This window comes from Malaclemys terrapin, chromosome 8 (genome assembly GCF_027887155.1).
Source record: "Malaclemys terrapin pileata isolate rMalTer1 chromosome 8, rMalTer1.hap1, whole genome shotgun sequence".
Classification (NCBI taxonomy): Eukaryota; Metazoa; Chordata; order Testudines; family Emydidae; genus Malaclemys; species Malaclemys terrapin.
In genome coordinates, this window is record NC_071512.1 from 107785907 (window position 1) to 107807656 (window position 21750).

Here is a 21750-nt window from a genome sequence, read left to right on the forward strand (position 1 = left end):
CTGCGACAGGGTGAGAGGAGATGGCAAGCAGGGCCCCCTGGCAGCTAGAGGCCGGCACTGCACTCTCCAGGCCTCCATATCCCCTGCCCCTGTCCCCACTGCAGTGTACAGACGTACCTCCACATATGGATGTCAGAGCTTCCTCTGATGCAGCTCCTGAGTGCTGTTCTCCAGTGACCCTCTGGCGAGTTGCAGAGGGTCACTGTTTTGGGTAATGGGAACTGCCAGGCAGCTTGTTGGAGCCCTCAGAGCAGGAATGGGAATTTTGATGCTATTTGCGAATTGTGTGGATTTCTTCAGTGAATGCAGCAAAGTGAATGGAGAGCAGGGGAAGCGGCGCCTTCTCTCAGAGGAGATCTTAAACTCAGGTCCCTTCTGCATGTGGCCAGAGGAAATTAAAGGACACCTTTTCAAGAGTCAGGGAAACCTTCATTTTCTGACCCCCATCCTGTCTCAGTAAAACAGACTGCAACGTCCCAGGCTGTTTGAGTTGCTGCATTAGCCTGACACAGTCGCTGAGCAGCGAGAGCTCCTTGTGACGCACTGGGCTACAGTACATTTGTGTGTAGATTCCCTTAGGGATGTTGCTCTAATCTCACACATCCTCTTTTCTTCAGGTGCTACTGCTCTGATTCCCCAGGTTATAACTAAAGCTTTCTGGCAGAAGTATGGCTCTAGCCGTAGTTTTCATCCTGTCTAATATTCCCCCATTCAGACCCAGCCACACTCCATCTTCCGGAGCCCTTGTCAGTGTATATACAGCAAGCCGCTGCAGCAAAAACCATCGGGTAAGAAAATTCAGAGCAAAATACAAAGGGAGATTGTAGGAAGCAGGCGGGGAACCAGGCCACCTCGCTACTTAAGTCAGGTGAGTCGGGGAATTAGCCTGTCTGTGCAGCAGGCAGCAGCTCAGGCCCTCAGGCAGGAGCTGAGCAAACGGTTTAATAACAGGCCCAGGCCCAGGCCCTGGGTCAGGGCCGGGCAGTAGAGACTCAGTGGCCAAGGCCCTCAGGCAGGAGCTGGGCAAACGGTTTAATAACAGGCCCAGGCCCAGGCCCTGGGTCAGGGCCGGGCAGTAGAGAGTCAGTGGCTCAGGCCCTCAGGCAGGAGCTGGGCAAACGGTTTAATAACAGGCCCAGGCCCTGGGTCAGGGCCGGGCAGTAGAGACTCAGTGGCCCAGGCCCTCAGGCAGGGGCTGAGCAGACAAGTTTAGGAGGCCCAGGTCCTGGCTCCGAAGGAGCTGGGAGAGGGGGAGACGGCCACCCACACGTTGGGTGGCAGGGGGGACGCAGGCCCACCCACCCCACTGCGTCCCGGCCCGGGGCCCTAGACCCGCTGCAGTGTCAGTGGGGATCCTGGCCACAACACACTGACATGGGCTCTGGGTGTGCTGCAGCCAGACGAGGGTCGGCTGCTCCCGGGCTATTTCCTACCTCCCCCTCTAGAGGTACCTGCGTCTGGACGGAGTCTTCCAAGGAATCAAGCACCATGGGCTCCTCTGGGTACCCGGCGAGCGGGAGGCTTGGCAGCTCCTCTGGGTAACTTGCCACAGGCGGGTTTACCAGCTTCCCCGGGGTCTGGTCGGCGTCTGGCCAGTCCTCGGGTCGGTCGCAAACTGCAAGAGTCTCCCAACCGGGAGCTAGGCCACAGGCGTCTGGCTTCTCCAGCGGCCAGGCCTCTAGTGAGCTCTGGGGGGCGGGCGCAAGCTCCACTGGCTCCGCCCACTTTAGCGTCCAAAGGGGCTTGTCCCCCTCCGGGGCGGCGGGGAACCAGTCTGCCTCGCTACCGAGATTTATACAGCATTTAGAGAAGCTGCTTCCATTATGGAGAAAAGGTCAGTCGTTATCCTTCCGAGGGAATCTTTAGCCCTCTGCCATTGCTGTCGGAGTATTTCCCTATGGCTCTGCAACTCCTCCATATAGACTTCGGGGGCTTTCATCCATCCACAACAGTCCTCAGGAACTTAGAGAGAAGCACTTCCGCTTGGGTAGCAAAATCCAGATCCTCCCCTGAAATTATTCAGAGCTGTTATTATAGGTGAAATATAATATCAACCTTTACTCCGGCCCCCCATTAATACAGAGTCAGAATGTTCCCTCTGTTTCCAGGCCAGCATAGAGAGGGACAGTGTTAGCACCTTGCCACCTACCTGGACCAAACCATGCTACAGAACAGTACAGAGCCTGTTGTATTCTCAGGGGAGCAGAGAGTCTCTTGTAGTGAAATGCCTCGATTTAACAATTTGACATCGACAGCATAATGCATGGAACCAAAATCAGTGTCTGACCCAGTGAATCCCGAAACTCTGTCTCCATGCTTTTCTGTAGCTCACTTCCTGTTAGAGATCTGCAGAGTCCACAAGATGGGCCGATGCCAAATTGCTCCCTTTAAAAGCAGAAGACGACACAAAACACCGGCCATGTTGCTTTCTCCAGTGATGTGCTCAATAATAAAATAATGTAATTTACTGTTCCACCCTGGATGCTGCATTCTATGAGGTAACGTAGTGGATTTGCTGGGATTTAATATGTAAATCAGATGTTTTTTATTGAATGGTAGAGCCCCAAACATAGATGTTAAAAAGTTCACATGCAGCCATGGGCTTCCTGTTCAGTTTGAGAATAGCATCCGTCCTTGTTCATTGGTGTTAGTCATTCGCTAGTGACATGGAAAGATGGAGGCATCACGTTGCACTTGGATCAGCACCACACCTAAGGCAACAGGACTAGAATCTGTCCCTCCAAATCGCTAGACGTGGCTCTTCCATTTCATTCCCAGAAAGCTCCTGTGGTTGTGGGAGTCTTCTCCCATGCAGAAGAGCCTTGGAGCCTGACTGCGTTGATTTCCTTGCAGCGTTCTAGCCAAGGACTCCACCAAACTGGCCGAAGAGATGATCCAGCTGAGAGTGGTGCACGGCCTTATGTGTGCTATGGGGAACCAGGATCACACCACCTGCCAGAGACAGGCCAGCATCACTCTAGAGGTGAGTATCTCTGTGGGGGGCAATGTGTATTTTAATGTGGATTCCTCCCCCTAAGCTCCTGAGCAGTGGGTGTTATTCAGATAAAGGGGATCAGGCACACTGGGGCAAGGCTGGAAAAAAAGGGCACTGATGATACAGCAACGTCCCTACGGGTTCTGCGTCCCCTCTGCTGTTAGTGCTTGAGGACGAGCTTATCCAACTCCAGTTCTCCTTCTGCTTAACAGTCATGATTCCCCGACAAAAAACCTTCAGTGAGGTGCAGTTAAGGGCAGCAAATAAATGAGAAGAAACCTTCATGGAATGGGTTGCAGTTTTGAATAATACAAAATCAGGAAATTCAACATAAAGACCAGGCTTCAAACCCAACCCAAAGCCTGCAACCTAGAGAAATCCAGAGTGAAGGTCCTCCATTCCGGTCCACAGGGGACGTCGGCTCTAAAGCCCAGTGGTGTGATGGTTAACCATACCCCTGCCGATCACAAACTGAAATATCCAGCTGCTCTAGCAGTATGGGTGGGGCTTGGCAGTTGGGGTGGGGCTTGGGTGTTGTACCAACCCTTTCCCCAGCTAGTTAACCCCGGCCTCCAGCCGTGTTGGCTCTCAGAGAGGTGAACAGCAGAATGGGGGCAATGGACAGATAAATCCCAGGTGGGAAGGAGCACTGAACTGGAGCACTTTACCATCCTGTGAGGGTGCTGCTTTTCAGTGGAGCCAGACACCCCCTCCCTCCTTTTGCACTTATTGGGAGTGTTTTGTTGCAGTATTTTGTCCGGACATTTCCCATTGTGGAGCAGCATGTGAGGAAGGCAACAGGAGAGACTCTGTTCCAGCTTTTTATGGTAAATGGGCTTCTCTAACTGCCAGAGCTTGTTTCTGGTCTGGAACATGGGTCCATTTTGCAGGGATAATGGGGACTGGGTTTCATTCCTCTAAAGCCGCAGTGGAGCTCCAGTTCCTGATCAGACTCCAGAGACCACTGGGGTCCAATCACAATGTCCTCAGTTAAATGAATTGCTTTGGTTTTGGCCCAACACCCCCAAAGACTTCACTCCATGCAGTGGATATCAATGTGCACTTGCACTATCCATCTGTACTAATGAGGTGGGACAATGGTGCAAATCACAGCGGGACCTGAGTTCTAAAGTCTGGGAAGAGGGGATGGTTCTTTTCTGACTTAGGGCCCATCTTTAGTGTAAATGGAGTAACGCTGAGGGACGTGTCTGGACTCACATTTGCGTGGGGATGTTGGAAACTAGGAGGTTTCCTGCATCCCAGATGTGTATGCTAACCACTAGGCTAAAAGTTGTTAGGGAGGGCCTCCTTCTCCTGTCCCCCCACTGCTGTGTCTGTGGAAGCCTGCTTATAGGGACCTGCTCTGGGAAGTGCGTACAGAGCTTTGCCTACCAGATTGGGCCCTGTGGGTGTTTGAGGTGGAGGAATGTCTGTCTACCCTGGTTTGTGCATCACAGTGGGGGTTAGGAGTCCAGATGCCTGGTGTGGGGCTGCAGTGCGGTCATGTACAAGCAGCAACATAGGCACCTAAGGAACTTTTGCTGCAAAAATGTGGATGCCGAGTGAAATTAGACATCTAGAAAGTTCAGCAGCAGCTGAGTAGGGGTTTTGGGAATCCCAGTGGGGCTGATTCTGGGATTTAGGTGCCTAAGGTGACAATTCGGTCCATAAGTCCTTTTGTGAATCTAGCCCCAAGTGATCAAAGAACCAGGGTTTAGGATGCATTGTGCCCAGGGGATAGCTGTGGGTAATGAATATGCTGTAGCCAAGGAAATGACTGAAATGTGTTTGTTTGTGTGCTGATTTTATTAGAAATTGATACAATGGGTGGATGTTACATAATTTGTGGGTTGGGCTGTACCTCAATGATATTTTTCAGCTGAGTTCTACCCCCCAAAAAATCATTGAATGAACAAATAACATAGGGAATACATAACTACTTGATTAAAAAAAACAGTGAACTAAGAACACAGCGCAAACCTGAGGCCAGTGGACCTGTGGCACGACCAAACTGAAGGCTCCTAAACTCTTGTAGTTGATGTGTTTGAAGGGGTTCTCCTTCTCCATATCCTGGTAGGTGGATTGTTCTGGAAGGAGTTGTAAAGCTTGAATGAAATGGTGGTACCCGTCTGGTGTGTTCCCTATAGTCTGCAGGACATTGCAAGGTTGGGGAGCAGTGCTTGACCTTTGTCACAAAAGGTGCTCCAACAGCGCTGTTTGAGTCTGTATCATGTCCCTTTCCAAGGCCATGTACTCTACTTTGATGCTTTGTGGTTGCACCAGGAAACCTTCCCTCCAAACTTCTGCCTTCAAAGTCCTCTGTTGGGATGCAGTCACTAGTTCCTGGAACATTTCCTCGCTTGTCCTTTTTTTTCCAGCCTCTCTGCACGTGCTAACTTCCCTCTTCGCACAGGCCGTGGTGTTACAGGTGCTAGAGGAAACCAGAAAAAACACAAGGCCTTACTATCCCCAATCAATGCTGGGACCAGCTCCATGAGTGTCCCCTCACCTTCACTCCTCTGGCAGTGTCTTGTACATGTGTTAGTTCTGGTGACTCATCTCCAGATGGGACTGGACATGCTGCTAGCTCTCCAAAGAGGACTTTGTGGAGTCTCTGGCTTCTCCTCTTTTAGAGTTAAAAACTGCTGGGGAAGGATTTTTCTTTTTGATTCCCCCCCCCATTTTTGATGGGAGGATTTATTGGGTAGCGGGGGTGTCAGTGTTGGGAGTCAAGGGGGGGAGGTGAGGTAATATCTTTTGTTGAAACTACTTCTGCGGGTGAGAGAGACAAGCTTAGAGCTCTCTGTAAGCTCAAAAGCTTGTCTCTCTTACCAGCAGAAGTTGGTCCTACAAAAGATATTACCTCACCACCTTGCCTCTGTAATATTCTGGGACGAACAGGGCCACAATAATACTGCATACAGTAGTGCTGGGAGCGTCATTCTGAAATACCTCTTGCACTCCGGAAGTTAATTTCAGAGCCCGAAATGCCTGAAGCGCAGAGGCCCTGTTCCACACCACACCCACAACACGGGGATGCAGTTCAGCCCTGGGCGGAGGCTGAGGGCTGCAAGGGCATCGTGCAGGTGAACTTCCCCTTGGCCAGGCCGAACCCAAACAGCTGCTGGCGCTTGACACAGGGAAAGACACGGCTTTACAGCTTTCACCGTAAATACACGGAGGTGTTTGTAATGTAACCTCCTGCTCAAGGAGAGAGCAAGGAGTCCAGGCTGGGGATGGAAGTGGGGTGGCCAGTGACTGTCCCCTCTTTTCCATTGTCCCTGATTATTTGGGTCCTACAGGCAGGGGCAGGGCCTTGTTTCCCCATTTCCCCCCCTCCGGTTGCCCCTCGCCTGCAGGCCCGAACAGAAGGGGAACCCTGCCTGGCGTGTCAGCACCACGTGTAAGCTGGGAAACTGTGACCACCCCGCCGCAGGACTACATCTCCCAGCGTGCACCGCGCGTAGAGGCCCCGCAGCGCTCTGAGAGAGGGGCCCGCGGCATGATGGGAGTGGTAGTTCCCAGTAGGTGCGCTAGGCCGGAGTCCCTCGGCATGCTGGGAGATGGCGCTCCCTGTACACGCACAGCATGCTGGGGGTTGTGGTTCCGAGGCCGCGTTTCCCGGTAGGCCCTGCGGCACGCCGGCGCGCGGAGTTTAAATCGGCGGCGGTTGCCGGGGGCCCGCCATTCCCAGCTGCTGATTGGACGCGGTGCCGCTGGGACCACAGACCCCTTCACGCCTCTCCGTTTCTAGCGGCCCCGAGGAACCCCCCTCGCTCCCCTCCGCGCTATGGACTCCGCGGTCTGCAGCCGCCTCCAGCCCGGCCGGCTTATTAAGATTCAGCGGAGCAACGGTGAGTGCGGGGGGAGCGTTCGGCGGGGGGTCTGACAGGACTGACCCCCGCCGCTTTCCGTACTGCCCCCTTAGCGAGGGGTGTGTGTGGGGGGGTCTGACAGGACTGACCCCCGCCGCTTTCCGTACCGCCCCCTTAGCGAGGGGTGTGTGTGTGTGGGGTCTGACAGGACTGACCCCCGCCGCTTTCCGTACCGCCCCCTTAGCGAGGGGTGTGTGTGTGTGGGGTCTGACAGGACTGACCCCCGCCGCTTTCCGTACCGCCCCCTTAGCGAGGGGTGTGTGTGTGTGGGGTCTGACAGGACTGACCCCCGCCGCTTTCCGTACCGCCCCCTTAGCGAGGGGGGTGTGTGTGTGGGGTCTGACAGGACTGACCCCCGCCGCTTTCCGTACCGCCCCCTTAGCGAGGGGTGTGTGTGGGGGGGTCTGACAGGACTGACCCCCGCCGCTTTCCGTACCGCCCCCTTAGCGAGGGGTGTGTGTGTGGGGGGGTCTGACAGGACTGACCCCCGCCGCTATCCGTACCGCCCCCTTAGCGAGGGGTGTGTGGGGGGTCTGGCTGCGGGGGCTCAGCGGGGGGGGCAGGCAGCTCCCCTGCAGGCAGAGCCCGAGACGTGTGGGGCTGGACGGGCCCCTCGGGCTGAGACAAGAGCCCGGAGCCGGTTCCTGGGGCCTAAATCTCCCCTCGCGGCGTGTCCCGGCCTCAGGCGATCCGGGAACAATGGGTCACGCCCTCTCCCGTCCCCGGGGCCTGTTCTCCGGTCCCCGCCCGCCCGCGGCTGCTCTTCTCCGGGCTCCGCACGTGCCCCGCTGTCCTGCCCGCCGTTCTCAGCTGCGCTCTGGATGCTGCTAATGCTCGTCTCCCAAAGCAGGTGCCGCCCCGCCCCGCCCCGCCCCGCTTGGCCTCGTTTGCGCACGATCTAAAAGTGTGCGGAGTCTAGGCTGTTCTCCCAGTCATTTATGAAAGTTTTGTCTAGACCCAGGCCAGATCCCTGCAGGTCCTCACTCCATAGGCCCTTCCAGTTGCACTGTGAACCAGTGATAACTACCCAGGAGTATGGTTTTCCAACCTTATAATAGGTTCGTCTAGGATCTATTTCCCCAGTTTGCTTATGAGAAGGTCACATAAGACCGTATCAAAAGCCTTGCTAAAGTTGAGAGAGATCACATGTTACTCTCCTAAAGATGGCTATTAGGTTGGTTTAACTTGATTTTTTTTCTTGACAAATCTGTATTGACTGTTACTTATTACCTTATCTTCAAGGTGCTTACAATTCATTGTTTGCACCATTATTTTTCCAGGTACCGCAGTTAAGGTGACTGGTCTATAATTCCGTGCGTTATCCTTCATCCTCTTTTTATAGATGGGTTCTATATTTGTCCTTTTCCGGTGCTCTGGGATCTCTCTCTTCCTCCACAAATTCTCAAAGATAATTGTTAATGGCTCAGGGATCTCTTCAGCCAGTTCCTTAAAATATTCTAGGGTGTATTTTGTCAGGGCCTGCTGACTTGAAGACCTCTAACTTGCCTAAGTAAGGCCTGGTCTAGAATAGAAAATTAGGTCAGTGTAACTACATCTCTCAGGGGTGTGAAAAATCCACACCCCGTGAGCAGCATAGTTACACCAACCTAAGTCCTGGTGTAGATGGCACTAGCTCAACTGAAGAATTTTTCTGTTGCCATAGCTACTGCCTCTCAGAGAAGTGAATTCCCTATGGCAACAAGAGAATCCTTCCGTTGCCATAGGTAGCGTCTATGCTGTAGCATTTTAAGTGTAGACATACCTTAATTCTTAACTTGTTCTTCACCTATTTTAACTTCCGCTCCTAATCCATGTACGCTAATGTTAACTATGTTAGTCATCCGATCACTGCTAATCTTTCTGGTGAAGACTGAAACAAAAAAGACATTTAATAATTTGACCATTGCTGCATTTTCTGTTGTCTCTCCCTCCTTATTGCGTAATGGGCCTACTGTGGCCTGGGTATTCCTCTTGCTTCTAGCGTATTTGTAAAATATTTTCTTGTCACCCTGTATGTCCCTAGCTAGTTTAATCTCATTTTGTGCCCTGTCTTTTCTAACTTTGACCTTACATGCTTGTGGTTTTTGTTTTATATTCATCCTTTGTAATTTGATCTACTTTCTAGGGATGTAAAAGGTTAACTGGTTAATCGTAAACCCTGGTGGCCCCGCTTCTGGTCAGCGGGAGCAGCCCCAGCCCCGGTTGTGCCAGCGAGACCTCCGCTGGGCTGCGTCGGCTGAGCCGGCTGGATCCCAGTCCCCAGCTGGATTGACCCCAGCCCCAACCATGTCCCCCCAGCTACCTCGGTTAACTGGTTAAACAACATAATTTTAATCGTTTAACCGGTTAACTTTTTTAACCAATATTTACATCCCTATTACTTTCTTCTACCTTTTGACTCTTTGAGTTTCAGGCGATTTAAAAAAAAAAAAAAAAAATCTCCTGGTTAAGCCAGGATGGTCTCTTCTCATACTTCCTATCTTTCCTATGCATTCAGTTAGTTTGCTTTTGTGCCCTTAATAATGTCTATTTAAAACTGCCAACTCGCCTGAACTTTTTTTTCCCCCCTCCTAAGGCTTGCTTCCCATGGGATCTTATGTGCTAGTTCTCAGTTTGCTAAAGTCTGCTTTCTTGAAGTCCATTGTCTTTATTCTGCTTCTACTATTCCTTAGCATGCCCCACCTCTGGGAAGCAGCCTTTCTATTGGGGGTGAGGGGGCAGGAGGAGAGCCCCTATCCACCCTGGGCCTTTGGGTTGCAGTGGGGACAAGTCCCTTTCTTCCCTGTCCTGTCATCACTGGGTATGCAGTGGGATTGTAAGAGCTCCATGCTGTCTTATTCACTATGGATGTGTGCATGTTTGTGCACACCCCATTCCCCCAATGTGTGCATTTTCCCCTCTGAAGCATCTGATACTGGCCAGTATTGGAAGACAGGAGACTGGGCTACATGGACCATTGGTCTGACCCAATATGGTCGTTCTTATATTCTCACTCTTGCCTTTGGTTGCCTCTGTTGGACTTACTGCTTGTGATGCCCTCTAGGGGACTGGTCTTCTTACAGACTTTTTTCCTTTCCATTATTGATGAAAGCTTTCCAATGACACTAGGCATCTATGAGGCTCTGTCCTTTCCAAAGGAGATTGAAAATGAAGGGATGCTGTAAACATGGAGTTTAGCAGATTTAAGTGTGTAATGATGCTGGTTCTGGCGGGACCCAGCTGAGAGTGTCAATTCAGGACAAATTGCTAAAACAGGGCAGTCACAGCCCAAGGCTGGGGTTTTTCCACCTCCTAAGGCAAACCAAACCAGCCAGACTAAGAGGACTTCGGTCTCACCCCACTGGTTAACCACAAGTCACACAAGCAATTCCTTTAGATGCTCCAGTTTCCCAGTGCCACTCGTTATGGGGACAAATGGTTATGAAAACCAATACCTCAGTAAAACACACAAAGGTTCTCTTGATCCCAAAGGACCCAGACCCGGGTCAATATACAAATCAGATCTTACCCACAAATCACGCTGTTGCCAATCCTTTAGAATCTAAAATCTAAAGGTTTATTCATAAAAGGAAAAAGGTACAGAAGAGTTAGAATTGGTTAAATGGAATCAATTACATACAGTAATGACAAAGTCTTGGTTCAGGCTTGTAGCAGTGATGGAATAAACTGCAGGTTCAAATCAAGTCTCTGGAGTACATCCACAGCTGGGATGGGTCATCAGTCCTTGCTCAGAGCTTCAGTTTGTAGCAAAGTCCCTCCAGAGGTAAGAAGCAGGATTGATGACAAGATGGAGATGAGGCATCAGCCTTTTATAGTCTTTTTCCAAGTGTAAGAACACCTTTGTTCTTACTGTGGAAAAATACAGCAAAATGGAGTCTAGAGTCACATGGGCAAGTCCCTGCATACTTTGAGTCTCAAGGCATATTTGCTTTCTCTCAATGGGTCCATTGTATAGCTGATGGGCCTTAATGGGCCATCAAGCAAGCTAGGCAGAGCTGACACCAGCTTGTCTGGGGTTACCCAGAATCATAGCTGAAGTTTGAAATACAGACTGTATAGAGCCAATATTCATAACTTCAACTACAAAAATGATACCCATATACAGATAACATAACCATAACCAGCAAACCATAACCTTGTCTTAGACACCCTATTTGACCTCCTTTAGACCAGATTTGGTGCCACTACAGGACCTTGGTTGCAACCATGTTCTATATGGTCCCAGTTTAAGTCAATAATATGATACAATGCAATTTAAAAAGTGGTTTCTGGTCCTAAACAGACCCTTGAACTCCCCCAGGCAATCTTTGTGTGTGGCTTTCTTTTTTAGGGGACGTTTTTTTCCACTTTAAAAAAAAAAAGTCTCTTCCCTGGTTGCCGTGTAATGGGAAAACTTATACAAAGTGCTGTCAAAATAAACTAAGTAAGTCAGAAGTCTTTCAGTGTTCGGGCTCTAAAAATAGCACATTGCATCCCTGCCAGAAAAGGTGTTGTCTTTAATGCCACAGCAAAGGGACAATAATAGCTTAATTTCCTTTGGGCCGCTGCGTCCTCAAAGGTATTGGCACTCCTAGGAAATTGCTGGCTGACAGCAGAGTTAATAGCTTCATTGCTTTTTTGTGTCTTGAATGTTTATCCAATATTTATACTGTAGTATGAAGGCCATTCCCAGATTTTAACAATGGCTCATAGCTTTGGATACGGAATACTGACAAATTCCTCTCTGGAAAAACTAGCCTTCTAATCTTGAATTGGTATTACAGAGCTGAATATGGGGACTTGTTCTCTTCAGCAAAAGTTAAGTGTGTTGTGTTGAATGACCTGATGAAATGTGACCTTATCTTTAATCCTTAGGCTTAATTCACAGTGCAATTATAAAGACTGTAAACGTCGAAAGGCTGTCTGTCTCGGTAGAATGGTCAGAAGGGGACTCAACCAAAGGAAAAGAGGTGAGTGAGAGAGGTGTTCCCACGCTCACTCTGTCTGGAATAAAGCAGCAACTTTGAATTGCATAGTTATAAAGCATGGGGCTGAAATCCATGACTCTATTAAATAAAGATCCTTTGGGCTTAAAGCCAGTTTTCTTACGTGTTTCATAGAATTCTGTGGCTCATTAAACAGGGCTAAAAATATAATCTTAGTATTTCTGTCACCTAGGACAAGGAGAACAGCTTGGGCAATTCACTTTTTGATTGTAGTATGTTCTAACTCTTCAGATTCAAATGCATAAAAGTTGTAATTTGGTTTGTAAATGCTGCAGATGAAGGTCTATCTGTTGCATTACGTTCCAATGAAAATTAAGATTTTATTTGGCCTTACAAAAACTAAGTCTGTTTTTTACAAATCCTTAATTTTGGGCCATGTTTGTCTTTGGCTCTTTGGCTTGAGGGTTGGAAAGCTGTGAAAACCCCTTATCGCTCATTGTTGTAAACTGGACCCCTATAATCCAACTAATCACAAATAATGATTACAATAGTATTGCTGACACACAATGCCTCTGAGGGCAATATTTTTTCTAGTAAGAATAGTTGATTCAGAATAAAACGTTTATGTATTTATATACATACATTTGTTTTACGACTCATAAGTGATGAGTTACGACTTCTTCATTAGTGCTGTACTGTCATGCTCTTAACAAAGCCCCGGCTTATGCAACCTTGGCAGCTCTATACTGGTATTCAGCACCTTTAATGATCTCTTAAAAATTTTCTGGAAGAATTCCCTAACCTATGGCAAAATGTGAGATTAGTTGGATACTTTGGGCATTTCCTATCCAGTTATGCATTAAAACTATACTTAAACTTGGTGAGCCAATAAAATATCTCCATTGTCTTTGAAAGACAAGCTGAGAGAGAACTGGAGGTATTTCTAATATTCTGACCGATATCTTCCCACTCCATTGGCTGTAGAAAAGGGTTTTCCTTGTTTCCCATTTGGTTTGGACTCTGATTTTGTAAATCTCCTCCCAGCTTGCATAATTTACCACATTCCTTTCTTTAGTTCTGCTTCTTTTATTTACACTCTGGGAAACTTTCACTTTCCCTGACACTTAGTGTCTGTGTGTAGCGAGGAGTTTGCTCATGAGCTTGTTGCCGGCCCAGAGGGCCCGAGGGGGGCAACAGGGTTCGTTGCCCGGTGTGCGTTGCACCAATAGACACACTAGGGTGGAGAAGCAAACCAAATTTATTTAAGAGCTTTGACTAGGCACTAGGAGACCAGCATGTTTTAAATTAAGCGCAGCAAATACAAACAAGTGTGTTATTTTATATTTTAAGCTGTTTTGAGTAAGTCTTCGTTGTTTTTTTTTTTTTTTTTTTACCCCTGTTTTGGTTACAGCAGGCATTACGCCCAAATGCATGCCCTCATCCCATCAGTAGGTGAGCTTGCAGCTCCTCAGTACTCCCATAATAACAAAAACCTGGCTGACAGGCTCAGCCTTCAGGAAAAGGAGGGATGGCTTTATTCCACAGAGGGAAAAATCCTCCTAGAGGCACCAACAAGCTCCCAGATGTCTTTGCAACAGATGGGGAATTAGCCGTGAAGTTTGGGCCAGAGTCCAACTACTAATTGCATTGTCTGAGACTTGAAACTCTTATCAGATCTATGCTAGTCAGAAGTCTAAATATGTACTGACAGCTAGAGGTAGATTTGAAAGATGAGGTGGCGCTCTGACATTGAAGCTGGGTATGCTATGTCCTGCATAATCATCATTAACAGAAGTTTTGCAGGCAAATTAGTTTGAGCTCTACCAGTGCAAATCCCTGAGCATAAGCTCCATGAGGATGCACAGATATCATGGGGGCCTAGGTTTTTTGACTCACAGAACCTCCAAAGTGATCTGCTATTGTAATGGGAAGAAACCATGACTGTCAGAGCCCAGGTGAGTTTGAGGGACTGGCATTTAACAAGGTTTTACTTAAAAGTGAGTAAACTTGATGATGATTGTCCTGGGTTTCCATAATACTTGGGGAGACAATCACATATCTATAAATCTATTTTAAAAATCTGGTGAATACTTTAACTCTTATGTATGAGAACAGTTAATATTGTATTTTTGCTCATTTTACAGAGGATTAAATCACATTTTTACCTAAACCCTCTAAAATATTAATATTTAATATATAAACTTGTGCAGAATAGGTGCTATTTCAATATCAAAGGCAGCTTAGTTTCTGTGGAGGATGAAGTGATAATTATACAACTACCTAGCATACAAACTCAGTGTTTTATAAGGTCATCTTTACACAGTAAAAACGAGGGAGAGAGGCTCAGTTTGTGCCTACGTTTTCTCCTTCATAGCCCAGCTCCTCACTACCCCCTCTTCCCCCACAGACACTTGTGACATCACACTTTTCCAGAGCTGCAGAATGTTGTAGATAAAGGATTATGACTTCACTACATGGTAAACCAGGAGTTTGGAGGTTGAGGTGAAATCACTTATTTACTCCTACTTGCAAATAGCAGGAGGGCGAATATGGGGAAAATGCAGATTAATTAAATTGTTTTGATTTAAATGCTGAATGCTTCATTTACCTCAGTGTGAGTAGCTTTTTAATAAAAATTATTTCAATAAACACAACTATATTGTAAACTCGTAATGCTCTCCTAGAACAGAAATCATGGAGTGATTGAGAGCTTTACTAAGATTAGCCACAAGAGATTAAAACAGTGACAAATGTGCTTTGCTAGTGTTTTCAGAAGTGCCCAATAGCTCCTGTGGCACTGAGTGGTGGTTGGCAGACACTGGTAGATGGTCTGTCTAGCAGATTTCTATTACAGTCAGATTAGACTGCTCAAGTGGAATTTAAAATACTACATTATTAATCAAGGCAACCCTAATTTTCCATATCAAACAAATGAATGGCTTATATTTTGCTGTCTTTATTTAAAGTTTATGTCAAGCTATTTGTCTTCCATTGGGAGTTAGAACAGAAATTGTCTACTATCTAAATCTTGTCTTTGCTTTTGTAGATTGAGATTGAAGATGTGATAACAATAAATCCAGAGATTTTAGAAGAAATTCCTTCTGCTTCTGATGTGAAAGAGAACCTGCCTCTGCAGGAGAATGTAACTGTACAGGTATGTAATCCTTAAAGTCTTCAGACTCTTGTTATAGTACTAAAATTCAAACAGCAGCATATTGGAACATAAATAACTACAAAATAAGTACAGATTATTTTAAAAACCGCTTTGATTCTTTCACTTATCTTCCACTTTAAACTTTGAGGTCTCTGGGTATGCATGTTTTGTTCCATTTGGATTTTTTTGGGCTTCCTGTGCTGTTTTTTATAAAAACAGGCGCATTCTTGTATTTGTTACCATATCTTAATTATATAATGCAAAGAGCATGGTAGATGCGTCAGATACTTACTGCAGTGGCTTTTTAACTTTTTGCAGAAACAAAAACGTAGAACAACCCTTTCAAAAATTCCTGCTCCACGAGAAGGTAAAAATGACTGTCTTCATTCTTGTCTATAGTCATAAGACAAAAATAAATTATGCTGGAGATTTACTCTAATTTAGGCAACACAATGCTACAAAATGTGCTAATTAAGCAACTGTACTTTATGCTGGTTCCTTATTGAAATTTGAGTCTTAAATCATAGTCCTAAGGCATTCTGAGGTTTTTCTATGTCTTGAAGGCTTCCTACCTTGGGTACCCTAATACAGGCCTACCGCCAGCAGGAGGCTTTTGTGTGTTTGAGCTGGCAAGTTGGTAATCACAATTTGCCTTTTATCACAAGTTTTCCCCCCCTCCCCCTTCTAAGTTGTATAGTTCTACAGGTTTCAGGGGAATTCTAGTAAATTCCACTTTGCAAATTCCAGAATCCAATGGCAAGTGAGTGTGTCGAGAGGTTCCAGAATACGGTCAATGGTTCTTGTGTCAACGGAATAGAATGTTTTGAACAAAGCTAGTTGAGGGTTGGGATGTTGCAAGGCAAGGTGTGGTCCAAAAGAGGTTATTCTTCATGGGCTGGCAGGTATGGGGCTGGCTGGGAAATACTTCCCTTCCCATATCTAACTTCTGCTTTCAGATTTTAGTTGACTAATGTATTCCTTGGGGCTTTTTGTTAGTTTGGGGAGGAAAGATTACTAGTGTGTGTGCAGTTGGCCATGTCGATGCTAATGGTCACAAATGTGGCTAAGTTCTGAATTAGCATCCTAGGCTAGCTATGTTCTCCTTGCCCCTGCCGTGTTGGCTCTGCCTTCCTTCCCTCCGAAAGTGCAGCAAGCCTCCTGCTTGCCACCATTTGTCCTGTCCAGTACAGTCGGGCTAAGTTCTGGAACCGGAGGCTTCCACCCCAGCTGCTACTGGCTTTCTAAACTCTCTCCCTCTCTTGGTTCTCTGTGATGCTGGAGATGGAAGGCAATACAAATCTTGTTGCAGGGAGTGGCAGATCTGATAGGAACAACCCAGGCATCCCAAACTGACACAAATTCACGTCCCTGTCACTAATCCAGGGAACTCTCCATAAAACTGGTAGACTGGAGATTCTACTAGGAGTTAAGTAGTGATTGTCTCTAGGCTGGTCACTCCCTGGTGGTGACTGGCTAGCTGACCAATCAAGTGCTCTTAACCCAGCCAGTCACTGACAGATGGGCAATGCCCTCCCTAGAGGTCACTGTTGTACTCTGAAGCATAAAATATAAGTGAAAATCTGCAATGCATGTTGCCTGGCTATTGTCCCAGTGTTTTAGTGCAATGGTTCTCAACCAGGTACTTAGAGGTCTTCCAGAGGGTACGTCAACTCATCTAGATATTTGCCTAGTTTTACAACAGGCCACATTTAAAAAGCACTAGAGAAGTCAGTATAAACTAAAATTTCATATAGACAATGACTTGTTTATATTGCTCTATATTGGGGGTCGGCAACCTGCGGCATGTGTGCCAAAGGTGGCACGCGGGCTGGTTTTTAATGGCATGCTGCTGCCAGCTGGGGTCCTAGCCACCGGTCCCTCTCAGCCCACTGCCGGCCTCGATGGACGGAACCCGGGCCGGTAGCGGGCTGAGGGGGGCTGGGACCGGTGGCCAGAATCTGGGACCGGCAGCGGGCTGAGCCGCTCAGCCCGCTGCCGGTCTAGGGTTCCATCTGCTGCCCATGTTGCTGGTCTGGCTCGCGAAACCTTAAATTAATGAAGACTTGGCACACCACTTCCCAAAGGTTGCCGACCCTGCTCTATATACTAGACAGTGAAATGTAAATACGATATTTATATTTCATATGATTTATTTTATAAATATATGATAAAAATGAGAACAAGCAATTTTTTGCTCAAATTGTAAGCAAGTAGTTTTTTAAGTGAGGTGAAATTTGGGGGGGACGCAAGACAAATCAGACTCCTGAAAGGGCTACAGTGGTCTGGAAAGATTGAGAACCACTGTGTTTGTGCATAAAGAGAGACCAGCTCCGAATCCAGCAGGAAAGCAAAGTAGTCTGTGTTCCCTTTTGCTAAACATCTATGCTACAGCCGCAGGGAACAATATTCTCCTATTTTGAGTCCTGCATTACATTGGTTAGAGAGTTCAACACTTTCAGGTCCTGCAGACCTCTTAGTCTAGCACGTAAAAGGAAGCAGAAAGCCCCCATCAGTGTGTAATGCACTACTGTATCTGCTAGTGAGGGAAGCTAAAATAAATGGTAATTTTTTCAAAGCTAATTGTAAAGCTTGCTCTGCCTAAACTAATTTTGCTAGTCTTCTGAATTATGGTATTCTGTCCTGCTAGGGAGCAGTGGTGTCACCATACTGCATGCCATTTCTTTCTGTAATGAAGTGATCAGAGTGCTGGAGACACTGAGGCTTGGTCTACACTAAACCCCCAAATCGAACTAAGGTACACAACTTCAGCTACGTGAATAACGTAGCTGAAGTTCGAAGTATCTTAGTTCGAACTTACCTCGGTCCACACGCGGCAGGCAGGCTCCCCCGTCGACTCTGCGGTACTCCTCTCGTCTAGCTGGAGTACTGCAGTCGACGGCGAGCACTTCCTGGTTCGACTTATCGCGTCCAGACAAGACGCGATAAGTCGAACCCAGAACTTCGATTGCCAGCCGCCGAATTAGCGGCTGGGTGTAGACATACCCTGAGAGTGTTTCTGGTGAGCTTAGGTTTGGAAATTTACACTTCACAAAGGACATAGCATTTAATTCCATCTCCAAGCATAATGAAAGTACAATTCTTTTTTTGTTCCTAAAGTGGCAACGGTGACACCTAATATGTCCGCTGCGCCCGAGCAGCAGCAACCAGGTAAAGCGTTCTGGTGTGATCTGCACTGAGCTTCATGGGCACAATTACAACTCCTCTGCACAGGGTTTATCCACAATTCTAAGAAACATTTGGTGTGCAACAGAAATCTTGTCTTCACATGAGAATACTCATTGCCCTATTCTGGATAAATTCCTACAATTGCTAGAGGTGATAATAGATCTAATTTTTATATTGCACTCCAAATTTTTCATGTCAGATTTGCTTTCTTCACAAAAAAAGCCTATTTTAAACTATTTGAATGGGTGCTATAGCCTTGGCATAAAAGCTCTAAAAGAATTTCCAAGTAAGAAGCTGGCCACTATCTTAAAGTAATAGATACCTAAATGTGTGACTGCTAAGACCTTAATTCCCTTGCAGCTTGCATGGTAAACCTTGAGAGAGTGCAGCTTTTATTAGACAGATGCTGTAATCATCGCTTTTAAGTGAATTTAGCATTGGTGGAAGTTTCCACGCTGGCTCTAACTGTACTTGGGTACCATGGTGATGGGCATGATACCTCTTCAACCCTCACCTGGGGAGACAGTGATCACAAAGAAGCTGTCTTCATGCTTTTATGCTGTCTTTGGAAGTCTCCACAGAGACTTTAACCAAGGTGCCAGTTTTGTGATGTGTGGACTAAGACAGACAAATTCCTGTCAAATAGTCACTGGATTTACAACACCTTCATCAAGATTGGTTGATCCAGTGACCAGAAGCATGAAGATGAGCCTTCTGGTCCCTTTCAGGAATGGTAGCTCAGGAACCTCAGCATAAATTAATTAAAAAGAAAATTAGGATTAATTAAAGTGGAATAGGAAAAGGAATCCATTGGAACTGCAGATCTGGAGTGAACTATTTATCTTGCACTAGTGGCATTTTTCAAGAACACTCTTCACCAAACTGATGACTTTCTAGCACTCTGCCTCACCCTAAACTTCTCTAAAGGTTCTGAGATCCTGCTGTGAATGGTATCTTTTTAACCAGGCTGCTTTCCTTATTGTTCTGTACTTTCATGAGCATACTGATCTTTCTTTTTTTTAATTAAGAAACTGGCCTGCTGTTGTCAGTGCTCAATACTGACCTTGAATTCTTTGTTTCCTAAGTATTACGTAGCCGTTCTACCAGGATGTCTGTTATCACAGAGTCCCAGGGCAGCCTCCAAGATAATGAGATGGAGGTGGATCCCTCCACTTCTACACAAACAAGAAACCATTCAACAGTGCCTGGTGAGTGGAGACAAGCCCAGTAAAACGTGATTAAACTGAACTGAATGTCTTGTGTTTCTAAATGCTTATCTCATGGGTGTGCAAACTGTAAAAGCAGAAAGAACTGACCAAAATCTCTTCCCCTTTTAAACAGAGAAGGGAAGAGACCACAAGAGGTCAGTGATCGTGCATTTTACATAGGGCTTCTAATTAAGAAGGATCTCAAATCACTTTAGAAATTCTGCTGATGTTGAAAAAATAAATCACTTAATCCACCACATGCATGTCTTGGGATGAATCTGACCTCTGTTTAACAGTGCACAATAGCATACATAACGCTAGGATGGGAAGTGAAATATCTGCTCTCTTGGAAGTGCAAAGTGTATTTTTACCCATATGGCAATTTGGTTTGAGTGGCAGGGTTAATGGCCCTACTCTTGCTAAAAGAGCTATGAACAGTGCATTTTGTATCTCATCTGAAAGACTTAGCAAGGATAACTTAAGATAGGGACAATATTTGGGGACAAAAAAAGCTGGATTGCCCCTGAGCTGTACTGGGTTGACAGATTCCATTAATTGGGTATATGGATGTACTTGAATGTAACTAAAGTACTTCAAATTCTGCATTAGTACGGATTACAGGTACAGTCACATGTATTTACACCTATTGGGTAAGGAAAGAATTTGAGCCCTGCTTTGTTCTTTTGGAAATGCAGACTTAATGCTTTATTGGTAGCTACTATTGTTAATTTTCCTACACCACACAGCAAAAGCATGTGTGCTGCATGTTCCATATTAGCTTTCATGATGGGCCCTGAACTTTAGAGAGGTTGCCTGTTAAAACTCAATCTGTTCCATGCAGACTTTGGACTGTGGCTTTGAAAAAGTAGTCTAAGTGTAACAAAGTTGATTTTTTTTATTTTTTTTAATTGCCTGTTGCTCATGTGTGACAAATGTGGGAACTAATAATTGGAGTCCTATATGTGCCTCATTTTTTCTCTGTGCTTTGCATTGCTATGCACAGACACTGAAAGGTTAAAGCAGCACTTGGGCAGAGCAGGAAACATGAGGTGCATTGTATCACATAAGTCTGGGTGAAATGAATGGGTGGTTAAAGGTCTGGCTGAAACAACCCAATCAGTGGAGGATCCAGAAGGACAATGAGAACCCCGACAACTATCCACAGAAAACTCTGGCAGGCAGAACATGTGAACTCCGCATGAGTCTGCAGGAAGAATGCAGTGTCCTGAGGTGACAGGAGGCTAGGGTAAGAGTTGGCCTTTGGAGAGACACAGGAGCTCACCTAGGATGGACAGACAGGCCTGATCTACATCTAAAACTTAAGCTGATATAACTACGTTGCTCAGGGCTGTGAAATTTTGCACCCCGTGCTCTGTATTGGGTCAACCTAATGACCATGTAGACACAGCTAGGTCAATGGAAAAACTCTTTTGGTCACCCTAGTTACTGCTTCTTGAGGGGGGATGGATTTACTGTAGCACAGGAAAAAACCCTGCAGTCACTGTAGTAAGTGCCTGTGTTACAGCAGTGTAGCTGCAGCTGTGCTGCTGTAGCGCTTGTACTGTAGGCATAACCAGAGAGAGGAAACCAGTATGGGAGCTCTGGCTTGGCCTGTATGGACTGTCTTACCTTTGCTTCTCTATGGTAACCGAAGGACTTGGCAATGCTGTGTTCCAGTTGAGTAATAAACCCTACTCTGCTTTGAAAAGGCTGCCTGGTGTCACTGCAAATACATGCTGAGGTTCATTCTTCCCTGAAGAGAGCAAAGAGTCTCTGAACAGGAGTCTTCCCCAGTTAGACTGGCTGGGCAGAGCTCATGGTGTGAAACAAGAGTGCTGGAGCCCGGAGGCTCAGTTGTGGAAGAGTTGGACCCCTTGCTGGTCTGGTACACTGAAGGTTCCTCCAAGGGACACTGTAAAAGCTGGGGCGTGGCTCTGAAACAGCATGTATAACTAACTTTAAGGCTAGACATGCATCACTATGCAGATGCAAAGCATTTTCTTAAGCACAGTTCTCAACTAGTTTGCTTTAAAGTTACACTACTTATAGTAGGCAAATGCCCTACTCTTCAGACTTATATCAATGAGATCTATAAACTGCAAAAACTTAGCCAAGGCTGAAGATACTGCATAGATCTTGAAACTTGATTTCATTTATATCTCAGACCTCTAATAGGAGTCAAGCTTGAGGGGGGAAAAATTAATAAAACTACTAAAGTTATTCACATTTTAAATCAAGACCACTCATCCTAAACTGTGATGTGTATAAATAAGGTAGTCCTGAGCCTACAGCTCTTGCCAGTTTCCTCTTAATAGGCATTTTTTCCCCTAGCCAGTACTTTTTTGTAGCTTCCCAAAATCTTTTTAAGAAAAAATCTAAAGGTCCTACCCTATTCTCATTGAAATAA

General features: G+C 46.4%; 1 protein-coding gene and 1 long non-coding RNA gene across 4 annotated transcripts in view; both read left to right on the top strand.

Annotated features, from left to right (window-relative positions):
- Positions 1-709: 709 nt before the first annotated feature.
- Positions 710-3829, top strand: LOC128842551 (uncharacterized). Its single transcript, XR_008446019.1, has 3 exons — positions 710-788; positions 2854-2983; positions 3745-3829. It is a non-coding gene; the product is annotated as an uncharacterized LOC128842551 (long non-coding RNA).
- A 2882-nt stretch (positions 3830-6711) lies between these two features.
- The window catches only part of KIF2C (kinesin family member 2C), a 53880-nt gene continuing 38841 nt past the window's right edge, over positions 6712-21750 (top strand). For 2 of the 3 annotated variants that reach the window (XM_054037011.1, XM_054037012.1), the window contains exons 1-5: positions 6712-6849; positions 11725-11819; positions 14842-14949; positions 15268-15316; positions 19221-19343. In XM_054037011.1, coding sequence (XP_053892986.1) covers positions 6786-6849; positions 11725-11819; positions 14842-14949; positions 15268-15316; positions 19221-19343 — 439 coding nt within the window. In that variant the 5' untranslated portion in view covers positions 6712-6785. Of the gene's footprint in view, positions 6850-11724; positions 11820-14841; positions 14950-15267; positions 15317-18066; positions 18118-19220; positions 19344-21750 lie in introns of those variants that run through there. The other variant, XM_054037013.1, reaches the window with a different exon arrangement.